This window comes from Crinia signifera, chromosome 6 (genome assembly GCF_055691185.1).
Source record: "Crinia signifera chromosome 6, ASM5569118v1, whole genome shotgun sequence".
NCBI classification, from domain to species: Eukaryota; Metazoa; Chordata; class Amphibia; order Anura; family Myobatrachidae; genus Crinia; species Crinia signifera.
The window spans coordinates 158998059-159009496 of NC_139222.1; the positions used below are offsets into that span (position 1 = coordinate 158998059).

At 41.4% G+C, this 11438-nt stretch overlaps 1 protein-coding gene across 1 annotated transcript in view; it reads left to right on the forward strand.

Annotated features, from left to right (window-relative positions):
* CTNNBL1 (catenin beta like 1) overlaps positions 1-9657 on the forward strand; it is a 31568-nt gene extending 21911 nt beyond the window's left edge. Inside the window, exons 7-16 of the mRNA XM_083147799.1 lie at positions 681-772; positions 1250-1322; positions 1608-1666; positions 3559-3707; positions 4889-5070; positions 6484-6581; positions 6687-6767; positions 8179-8316; positions 8652-8724; positions 9169-9657. Coding sequence (XP_083003925.1) covers positions 681-772; positions 1250-1322; positions 1608-1666; positions 3559-3707; positions 4889-5070; positions 6484-6581; positions 6687-6767; positions 8179-8316; positions 8652-8724; positions 9169-9257 — 1034 coding nt within the window. The 3' untranslated portion in view covers positions 9258-9657. The remainder of the gene's footprint in view (positions 1-680; positions 773-1249; positions 1323-1607; positions 1667-3558; positions 3708-4888; positions 5071-6483; positions 6582-6686; positions 6768-8178; positions 8317-8651; positions 8725-9168) is intronic.
* The last annotated feature ends 1781 nt before the right edge of the window (positions 9658-11438 follow it).

Consider the following 11438-nt stretch of genomic DNA (forward strand, 5'->3'; position numbering starts at 1 on the left):
AGATTCACAACAGCTGGAGGGCCAGAGTTTGGTCATGTCTGGTCTAGATACAGTCAAACATTAGTTTTTCACAAATTTTGTTGTGGTAATACCTGCATGGACCCCCATTTAGTGCCCTCTCTCTGGTCACCATGCTTCGCTCGGCACACTTTGTAGTCCCCGTGGATGATAAAGTATGAAAGTCCAGAAAAATGTGCTCTTTCGACATTTTTGTGTGAACCTATTGTCCATTTATCTAGACGCTGTAGCTCTATCAACTTTAACCGTATAGTCAGAAGGGAGAATCCAATTACCTGCAATGAATTTGCAGGTGCGAGTAATGAAGGCTACATGCTACACTTGCAGTACCACCAAATCATAGATTTTATTTTGTACCCCTACAAGACTTTGAGCAAAAAATAGTTTGAGTCTGGTATTAGAATGGACTGTGAGGAGTAAAAGTTCAGACAGGGTTTACAAGTTGCTGCAACAGCACCCTTCAAGGGGAATAGCAATGCCCTAAAAGAATTGGCACCAGTCAGGCTACATGGAACTGCTAAACTCCATTCTCCAATGTACAGTACAGCGGAATTTGTGGAATGCAGTGATGGCCAGTGTAATGATTTTGTAAATCTTGGTCTATGCATCCTGAGAACACACAGGGATTTGTAGAAGGATTAACATTCTCCTTCTTCCCACAGCAATTATAGAGAACATGACAGAATTTCGTCCTGAAATCTGTTCTGATGCAGCTCAGCAAGGCCTGCTGCAATGGCTACTAAAGCGGCTAAAGGTAGGTGACTGGATTGCTATGATACCGTTCTAGTGTACTTATCTTCTGGAATAAATCTACGTCTGCCTTTTTAATATGCACCTCATGGGGTTATAGTAAAAAGTGTTGGTTTCAAGGCAGAGGAGAAGTAGTGTACACCATTTTTCTTTTCTTTTTTTCATTTACACTTTCCTGATATATAGTGATGGATAAATGTATTTGTTTCCCTTAATGTTTTTATTTCCAGGTTCCATTCCTTTTACTTGGTCTTTCCATTATTACAACTAGCGGTTTATGGGTGGCTATAATTTTTGGCTAAAACGCCCCCGCTTTACCCTTGCCCTTACGATATTTTATTTGAAAATGTCGTCTTCCTTTTAACAATCTCTTACATTGCTGCTGTTCTACCCCACAGTTTCCCTGCTGCTCACTGAGTGTCACATGTTGTTCCACTTAATAGTCTTGGCTTTTTACTGCCACATTTTTTCTGTCATGCAGGCCAAGTTACCATTTGATGCCAACAAGCTGTACTGTAGTGAAATCCTGGCCATTCTCCTACAGAACAATGATGGTAAGAGGATTATGGTCTTACTGAATTATTTAGTTCTACTGTCATTTCCTATTTATTTCCTCACTGACTGCATATGTTCCTCAGCAGACTACTTTCAATCATTTTATAACTTTCATCACATCCAGTCTGTTCCTGACTCTCCCTCTCAGTCCCTTTGTTTCCATTTCCACCTTCCTCTCCTCCCTCCTCAGTGTTATGTACCATCTTGCCCTCTGTCACTGTGTATTGATTTTCTCTGCTGATGGATATATTCTTCTGTGCTGACATTATCTTCCCATCTCTCAGACACTCGGGAACTCCTGGGGGAGCTGGATGGAATAGACGTGCTGCTTCAGCAGTTATCGGTGAGAGCCTCCCACTCCCTGCCCTCTTACACCTTGGCATCTCTCCGAGCATACGGTGGCAGACTGCTGCATCAGCTGTTACACGAAAATGTCAATGCACTCCTGCTTGTATCATTGTCTTCTGGTGCCAAACCTATGCCACCCACTCTGCTTCAGTACTGAAGCTCCCCCTACATGTCCGCTGTCTTTCTCTTTACCCAGTGCACGTTCATAGGGCAACTCCTACTTGTGTTTTATTATCTCTGCACATCACAACGGTTCTTCCTATTGTTTCTTACTCCTACTTCATATCTCTGCAATTTCCCACAGCATAGCTCCTGAATTCTCTTCACTTAGAACTGTGTCATCCCAAGTAGTTCAAGTGGCAATAAATCCTAACTTGCTTTAAAGGGCCAGTTCACTTTCAAATTGAAAATGTAATATCAAAGCTACTTTACAAATGCTGTAGATGTAATTTGATGTAAATGTCCCCATGCTATAACAGAGCTACGCAGATTTAAAATTATACAGGTTGAGTATCCCGTATCCAAAATGCTCGGGACCAGGAGAATTTTGGATAACGGATTATTCCGTATTTTGGAATATTTTAATATTTCAATGATGTATTTTGAAGTATCTTGCATTTATGCTGTATAAACACATAATATACACACAAATATATTTTATTACCACATAAAATACACACAAATATATTTTATTTGTTCAAAAAACAAGGTTTCAAAACATGAAACAAAATTTGTGTACTATCTCAGAAACTGAATTTGAATGCCAAGCAATCATTTTCTTGCACATATATAGTACCAGTTACATATCATGTCCTCAGTAGTGCTGTTACATATGTCCCCAGTGAGTTTTTAGCTAAACACATTTTTTTTTCCACTTTCTGGAATGTATGGTTTTCGGAATAATTCAGATAACGGATATTTGGATACGGGATACTCAACCTGTATTTAACTTTTGTTACCTTCGTACAAACAATTGTCTTTGGCTTTCAACTATTAAAAATGAATTCTGCTTTCACATAGCAAAGCCAGGTTGGTCCCGGGATCACGTTCACACTTAAACCTACTGTAGGTCGTCCATTATACAGAGAGCCACCAGTGTTTAACCCTTTTTATAACCTGGGTTGAATTTCCAGGTTGCTCGACCCGGGGTATAGGGGTTTGTGCTTTTAACACTGCACATTACATCAGCAACCCAGCAATATCCCAGGTGTGAAAGGTGGCATAAGGGAGGATTCCTGCAGTATGTTTCATTATGATTGGCAGCATGTTTATTTTACACAATAAATCTTATTTTAAATATATAATATTGTTTACTAGCCGTGCTTTACAGAGTACTGAATCATTCACATTAGTCCCTGCACCATTATAGCTACAGTATGTTTAAATCTGTGTGACACACACACACTACACAGATGTCACACCATGCTCATGGCACTAGTGCTGTTAAGGTCAGGACTAACCTCTGTGCCGTCCAAATATCTTCACGTGGTAGGTTAAGATAAGATGATTAGCATACAAAACAATCACGCACAAGGCATGTGAGCAGCGCTTAATAAATTTAAACCAGTTTGATGAAAAATAGATAATATTTTACTGCAGTAAAAAACAAATATATAAATAATATACAATGGATGCACAATATGGTACACAATAAAAAACTAATATTAAAATCACGCCACAGAAAGATGGATGAAGTGTGGAATAGCTCAGGGGAACAGCTAGTATCTGTAAATTTTTTTTCAAACCCAGCCTGTAACATGGCAGGTAGAAGCTGGTTGTTTATCACTCCCCATATTATCACTTTTAAAGCTTGATACATCTGCCCTTTATGAGTGTAAGCATAAGCGGGTTTGTCAGAAACTATTGTTAATATTATGTTGCATTCAGGTGTTCAAGCGACATGACCCTGGCACAGCAGAGGAGCAGGAGATGATGGAGAACCTGTTTGATGCACTTTGCTCTTGTCTAATGCTCAGCAGCAACAGAGAGCGATTTCTGAAGGGAGAGGGACTGCAGCTCATGAACCTTATGCTTAGGTGAGTTATCATTAAGGACACTTAAAACACTGGTGCATTGCTGATACTTTTTTATAGCTTCAAAGGGGCCCATACATCTGGCAGGTATTGGGGAAGGTCCCCATTTTGCTGATGTCTGGGTCAGGGAATATCAGGAATCCAGAATGTTGTAAATTCTCAATTTCACTATTCTGACCAAAAATTATCATAATTCTCAAATTGGGGATTTTAACATGCTGTTTTTTTGCAGGTTCCCCTGATGGATCACCAATTGTTGATGTCTGCCAACCTGCAAAACAGGGAATCGGGGTGCAGATGTATGGCCTATATTACCTGATTTTATTGGTACTGGTTAGAGAGTTATGCAGCCATATATCAGGCAGGCAATTCGGCAACTGAATGGCAATCAAAATTAAAAACACCTGACTAGCACACATTGATGATGGCAATCTGTTAGGACACCACGGAAAGAACTGCATATATGTGGCGATTACCTGTTCTGTCGATCCGCGGACATCGATGATTGGCAGTCCATATCGACAAAACCACTGGTATATTAAAATTTGACATCTCGCCAATCCTGATCATTCTTTGGTTGGAATAGGCGAATCAAGGTTTTACAACATGTGGATTTTCCTGAATGCTAAATTGCCATAGTACTACCCTAATGTGTGGGCCTCTTTGAACCTGTTGGGTATAGCATGTGTTTCAGATCACTGGTTTCTCTGAATGACATGGGGCACAGGCTGACGTGGACTGGGCTAACTGCATAATATGGGGTGAAGACTGATGTGGGCTTTTTTTCTCTACGTGACTTGGGGTGCAGTCAGACAATGGCTGGTTTCTCTGCATGAAATTAGGCATAGAGTGACATACAGTATGCTTGCGTCTGTATGACCTAGGTTGCAAACTGATGTCAGCTGTGTTCTCTGCATAAAATGGGGAAAAAAGTGACTGTACACAGGGTTCACTGCGTGATACGGGGCGCAGACTGATGTGGGCTATGTTGTGGCATGTGGGTCAGGCTCACATGCAGAATCCTGGTTTCTCTGAATAACAAAGAGTGAAGACTGACATACGTGATATGGGGCACAGATTGACATGGGCTGCGTTTGCGGTATGACATGGGGTGCAGGGTGACAATGTGTGGGTTAGGTTCTCTAGTTTGAACATGCTAAAAGCGATCTCCTAATACTTTGCAGAGAGAAGAAAATGTCCCGTTGCAGTGCACTCCGTGTGCTAGATCATGCCATGATTGGCCCTGAAGGCAGTGACAACTGTCACAAGTTTGTGGACATATTAGGACTCAGGACCATCTATCCACTCTTCATGAAATCCCCCAAAAAGATGAAGAAGAGTGGTGTATCTGAAAAGGAACACGAGGGTGAGAACACTAAAAGAATGTGGTATTGTTCCTTGCATGATACTAGTGTCTCCTCACTTCTGAACGAAGCAATGAAAGAAGCTAGTATTGCGCTCACATACAGGTATGCATGTGAAAAAGGCAGAGTTTTTGCAATGCTGTAGAGTAGTCCAGACTTCTGGGGAAAACATTTAAGGGGTGATTCAGCTGTATGTGTGTGGCCAATCTCCTGTCTAGAGTGATGGGAGAACAGGGTGGCGTGATTCAATTGCCTTTTATTTATTTTTACGTGCTCATCACATCCATAAGTGTAGGTCTGAGCCACCTAAAGTTGTAGGTGCGACACAAACTGCTTGGTGTCAAAACTGGTCGCTTTTAGCACACGTCTGCTCGCCAACCCAGGGGGCTGCAAGCAGAAATCCGGTACCAGCAGTTGTTCACGCCTGAACAGAGCGGCAGTTTAATCTCCATTGGGTGCCCGGCAGGGACAGCTGTCAGTGCAAGCATTTGAAACCTCACCCCCCCACCATTAATTTATTCAAGGTTAAAAGTATAGGGTGAATTGTACAACAAAGAAAATGACAGTCCCCATCATGTACAGTATAAGCACAATAATCTCTTGTGAATGCTAAGCTGAAGTTCTTGTGTCATCTGCAATATGTCCTTCTGGGGTTTTACAGTCGTTTCCATAGGCAGACTAATCCGCCTGATTACCCAGGAGTACCTGCATATGTTACTTGTAGACAGCAGTCCCAAGTGAAGCCCTTAGTCAGTTTGTGATGACTGGAAGCAAAAGCCCTGAGTATTGCTGCTATTTTCCCAGTAGCAAATGTCCTGTCATTCTGGCTCTGACCTTTTTATATGAGGCACTGCCATGTTCGTTTTCATTCCCTTTTTTTTTCTTTTTATAAAATCTCCCGAGTACCAGACACTGTTACGACGGCTACATAATATAATAATATAGTCTGTTTCGGAATTTTAATAAAATGCAGTGTAAAAAAAATGAAATCTTTATTAACAAATGTATGCTTTCTCATCAGACACTACATCAAACTGCATGTTTCTGCTTTCATGCACAACTTACATTTGATTGCTGTGTTCCGGCATACATCTGTAAAGATGATTCATTTTGCGGTAGTGCGAGAGTGTTTTATAGTAATACATACAATACAGTAAACTCTGTTTCATGAAAGTTTAGTTTCGTCATGAAAAGCATGTGTTCAGTTTCTTACATGCTTTTTTCCTGACTGAAAAACGAGGAGAGAAGAGAGGTTGTATAATACAATAAACACCTACTGACAGGATTTACAGATCACCTGCACATTTTTATCCAAACTTCTGTTAGTTTTGTCAAACTTTTTATTAAACATGTCCTATTGGTTTTTATTTTATTGTGTGAAACTTCAAGGACATGCTTTTTTCCCCCCTGTACAGAACATGTCTGTTCTATCCTGGCTTCCTTGCTTCGTAATCTGAAGGGTCAGCAGAGAACCAGACTTCTCAACAAGTTCATCGAGAGTGACTGTGAAAAGGTCAGTGTGTAGGTCATGTCTCTCCTGTTATTACTCATGTGCCCATTGTTTTGTGTTGCTTGTGCCTAATTTCAAATCTTCTTTTGCTTTATTGTTATTTCCAAGGTTGATCGTCTTATGGAGCTGTATTTCAAGTATTTGGATGCTGTGCGTGTAGCTGACAAGAAAATAGAGGGCGAAAAACATGTTGGTTTTTGTAGTCTCTTCCTCCTCAAATACACCACTTCGTGAAATCTTTTGCATTGGATATGTGCTGTACCAATCTTAATCCTTGATCTGTTTACTCACACACTGGCCCTTATTTTAGGATGCAGTTTAAATCCCGGCGGTCGGGATTCTGAACGCTTTTCCCGACACTTTCTCCCTCCGTGGGTGTCCACGACACCCCTGGAGTGAGAATTAATTAGCGTGCCAAGCGTAGCGTGGCACCGGGCCCGCTGCATGGCGAGCACAGCGGGCCTGCTGCGTGGCGAGGGCAGCGAGCCCGCAAGGGGGGGGGGCGATCCACGTCCCCCCCCCTTGTCAGGATTTCGGCGGTCGGGATTTTGAACGCCGGGATCCCGACCGCCGGGATTTCATACTGAATCCCTTATTTTGGTTAACTAGCAAAGGGAAAACCATGTGCACTGCAGGTGGGGCAGATGTAACATGTGCAGAGATAATTAGATTTGGGTAGGGTTTTACTTCAAAGTGAAATCTAAATTGCAATGTATACAATAAAGCAGTCAGTGTTTTCCCTGCACAGAAACAAAATAACTCACCCAAATGTAACTCTCTGCACATGTTACATCTGTCCACCTGCAGTGCACATGTGCCCTTATTCTGACTATGTCGGACGGCTCCGTGTGCGGTCAGACGGCCAATGTTTGGGATTTGCGCATGTGCACAGGCGTATCTGTGCATGTGCGAATGCCTCGCACGTCCGAACACGGAGTGAGCTCCGTGCAGAAAACTATTGTACGAACCATCCGAGCAGGGGGTGGAGAGGGGCGTGAAGGGCTGTTTGGGTTCATTACCATATGCATACGCCCCGCATTTCATGGGTGTTCCCATGAAAACACTGGGCGTACGTATGGTAATGCGGCAGTGACGCACGTGTGGGGGATAGACAACACATAGCCGGATGCCAGCTGCCCGCCTATATCCCTGCTTTCATACGGAAAAATGTCTGACTGGTCTGGAGCACTCGGTGCTGCCTGAGCGCTCGGTCCATCATTCGATGGTCCGCGACCATCGGAGGATGGAGGAGGTTCCCACAGATGGAGGAGGTGTTCACATGAAACATCCACTCGCGGTCCGTACGCTCAGTGTCTTACCGCATTCAGACGCTGTGAGCGAACCGTACAGTAGGTGGTGCTAAGAACACTTGGTTCCTGTCCGAAATACGCATCCGTCCGAATCAACTAGAATAAGGGACATGGTTCTGTCCATTTGAGAAGGAATTTGCCTTTGCGAGTGAACCAGAATAAGGGCCACTGTCCCTACCAACTGCTGTATAGCAAGCTGTGTGTAGTAGCCCCTTTCCTTCACTGTCAGTTGCCTTCTCTTTATTTTGCTACCCTCTGTATCATAATCTATATACAATTTTTCCAACCAGGACATGGTGCGTCGTGGTGACATTCTAGATGATGATTTGGAAGAGGAGTTTTACATGCGTAGACTGGATGCTGGTCTCTTTCTGCTTCAGCTTCTGTGCTACATCACTGCAGAGATCTGCAACAGTAACCTTCCACAGGTAACCACATCAAGCAGACCAAAGCGGGGTCTCATTATTTTGTCTTTAGTTGTGCCTGCAGTCTTATGAAACTAATGTCATGTACAGCAGAAACATTGATAGCACTGGATCTGTATGACAATATAGACCCTAACCTAACATCATTTAATTAATTCTCAATAATAAGCAATTATTAATGGCTTTCCCGTAATTGCAAACACCATTTTTTTTTCTTACTTCTAGTCAGATTTAAAAAAATAAAAACTTTATGCAACCTGTCATTTGGGCTACAATTGATCTGTGTTCCTGCTTTTGCCTCACTGTTGCCCACTCACTGTTTTTTTTTTCTCTTCTAGGTTCGACAGAGAGTGATGCAAATTTTGAATATGCGGGGAAGTTCCATTAAAATAATGAGACATATCTTGAAGGGTAAGTGTAAAGCAGTGTTCTGCCCCAACTGTCTGCTATAGTGCTGCCCTTCAAATGCTTCCAAGTTGGAAGCTTTTAGTACTTCTTAGCTGGGTAGTATAGTTTATTATGTGCTCTATTGCCCAGGCTTTTAACAGCAAATGCAGAATTCTGGAATAGCTTGTGCAACTCTGTTGCAGTGCAGGATGTAAGTTGCTATAAGGGGCTGGTGGCTGGATAACTCCCCAGAAGTGGCAAATATATTCAAACTAAAAAAATGATCTGTGCAAGTGGAATTTATGGGTATTGATTAAACCGAGAATAGGGAGCCATATGTGCAGCAGGATAAGGTGGGCAATGTAATGGTATGTTTAGTAGGTTATGTAGGTGAGATGAGGTAGTACTAAAATATAAGGGTAAAATGAATAGCTTTTAACCAAAGATCCCTACCGCTTTTTTTTCCAGAATATTCTGAGAGCATTGGTGATGGAAAAAATGCAGAATTTCGAGAGAGTGAACAAAAGCGGATCCAGGATCTACTAGAGACTCTATGAAATGAGACCTGACCATTGCGCAATCGCTGGGCTTTAGGGATGTTTTGTACATAGTATTTTGGCATCTTTTGCATCACACATGATCCTCATCCTCACTCTGAAAAGAGGATGTTTTCTGAATATATTTCTTCAGAATTGCATGTGTGTCTTATTTTTCTATAAAGCTTATAAATAAAGTAATAGGCTCTTTTTGTTTCTAATCATGACACCTAAGGCAAGAATACCACTTCCTTGAACAGTTTTGATTCTTCAAATTCTTTACTAGTTGGTAAAATACTGTAACATCTTCATCAATTTTATCCCTTGTTTTGAAAATGTTTATAAAATACTTGCCACAGTACACTTTTAATAAGTTGTGTAATATTAAATATAAGTAAACATGTGCCATGATTGGAAAATGTTGGCCTTTTTGCTTAAGTTATTAAAGGCAGTGGCTACACTAACATGTTAAATATCTTCCTCGGTCAAACTGATTAGTGCGATGGTGAGGATGTCTAGTTCCGGTTGTTGGGTCGACCCTCAATAGGTGGATGTTGGCAATAGGATGACATGGCAATTGTCAACACAGGAAAAAGGTTGAACATAGATCAACTAAGATTAAAGCAGCCCTACATTGAAAGTTGGATTGTTTGTAAAATTCAAATTGACATTTTATTAAAACAATTAATAAACAAAAAATTACAGTGAAATTATTGCTTAAAATATGATCCTAATTGGGTATTTTTAACCAGTCACTTAGGAGCAAGAACCTCAGAAAGGAGTGATTAAGCTCTCAAAATTATTTTGGGTCCTCATGTGTTAGTTCACAAAGGTGGCAGGCATTATGGTCATTTGGAAAGAGTCCCACCACTGGAGAATGGCTTGGGTCCAAATGTCCTCACAAGAATGTGTTTTTTATTCTTGACCTTGTAGGTGAAGCTTTTGTGGATGTCCACTCTGTGGTGTGATGAAGTGCTGTATCTCTTGCCTGCTGTTTGGGAAGTGAATTGAGGACTCCAAGAAGAGATGGTGCCTTGGTGTAAGCTCCTGAACCTACCAATGCGTTTAGCTGATTGATTTCAGCTTTGTCAATCCACACCCAGATACCTGTGCATATAATCTACAAAGGCATTGGTAATTTGATGGCTGATACTCTGACACTGATGTGGCGGTGGGCGAGTAAAACTATGAGGGGTGTTCAATGCTTTGGTGGCGAGCAGTGCCGATAGTTCACCGTCAGAGTGTTCAAGGGGATTGCAGAGGTTTTCTCCCTAACATTTAATATGGGCAAGAAAAAATCGTTGAAAAAAAAGCCATCCTTGCTGTAGAAAACCCCTCGCCGTGGCGTTACTGGTTGAAAAATTAGATGCTTACATTGGAAGCCACGCATTCAAATTCTGCAAGTTTAAATCATGCGTCTGATGGTCGAGTCTATGGATGCAGCAAGTGGGATTGTTGTGTAGAAAGATGACCAAAGTCCCATTTCTTGCACAGTCAGATGAATGCCTGTACACCAGGGGCATTACCATTCAGACACAAAAGCACAAGAGGATAAAGTGTGCAACCAGCCCTTGGTCTTTAATCTATTCTCTTTAGTCTGTTTAGAAAATGGCGTTCTAGTGATGCCATGTCCTTAAATTGCCATATATTATGGAACATTCTGAGATCACTAGTTATACTACAAGTCATTAAGAGTGTTTGCATTAATTTATTTTTCTGGCCAAACAAAAGCCTATACAGCTTCCAAAACTGAAACCTGCTTCTAATGTGCAGTGCTTATCACTAGTACCTCTTGGCAAGATTCCTAAATCAGCTCTGCTTGCCATTTATTATAAAATCAAGCTGCTATTGGATATGTTAATGTTAACATATGAAAATGAGCCTTATTCTAGTGGCGCAAATAACTGGTCATTAAGGGGTTAATGGTCAGGATATTTTACACTTTATCTAAAATAAGGGGTAGAGTAACTGATCTTTCTAAAAAGGACAAGTGGAGGTGTGTTGCCCTTAGCAATTGATCAGATTTTGTTTAGCATTTTTCCAGAATGATATAGAGAAATCATATCTACAATCTGGTTGCTGTGGGCAACACCATTTTTAGAAACTTTGTTTGTAAAGTAACATTAAAGCTGTGTACACACGCTTAGATTTTTCCCCGTTTTCGATTTTGCCTATCGAATGGTTTTTAGGACCCTTTTGATC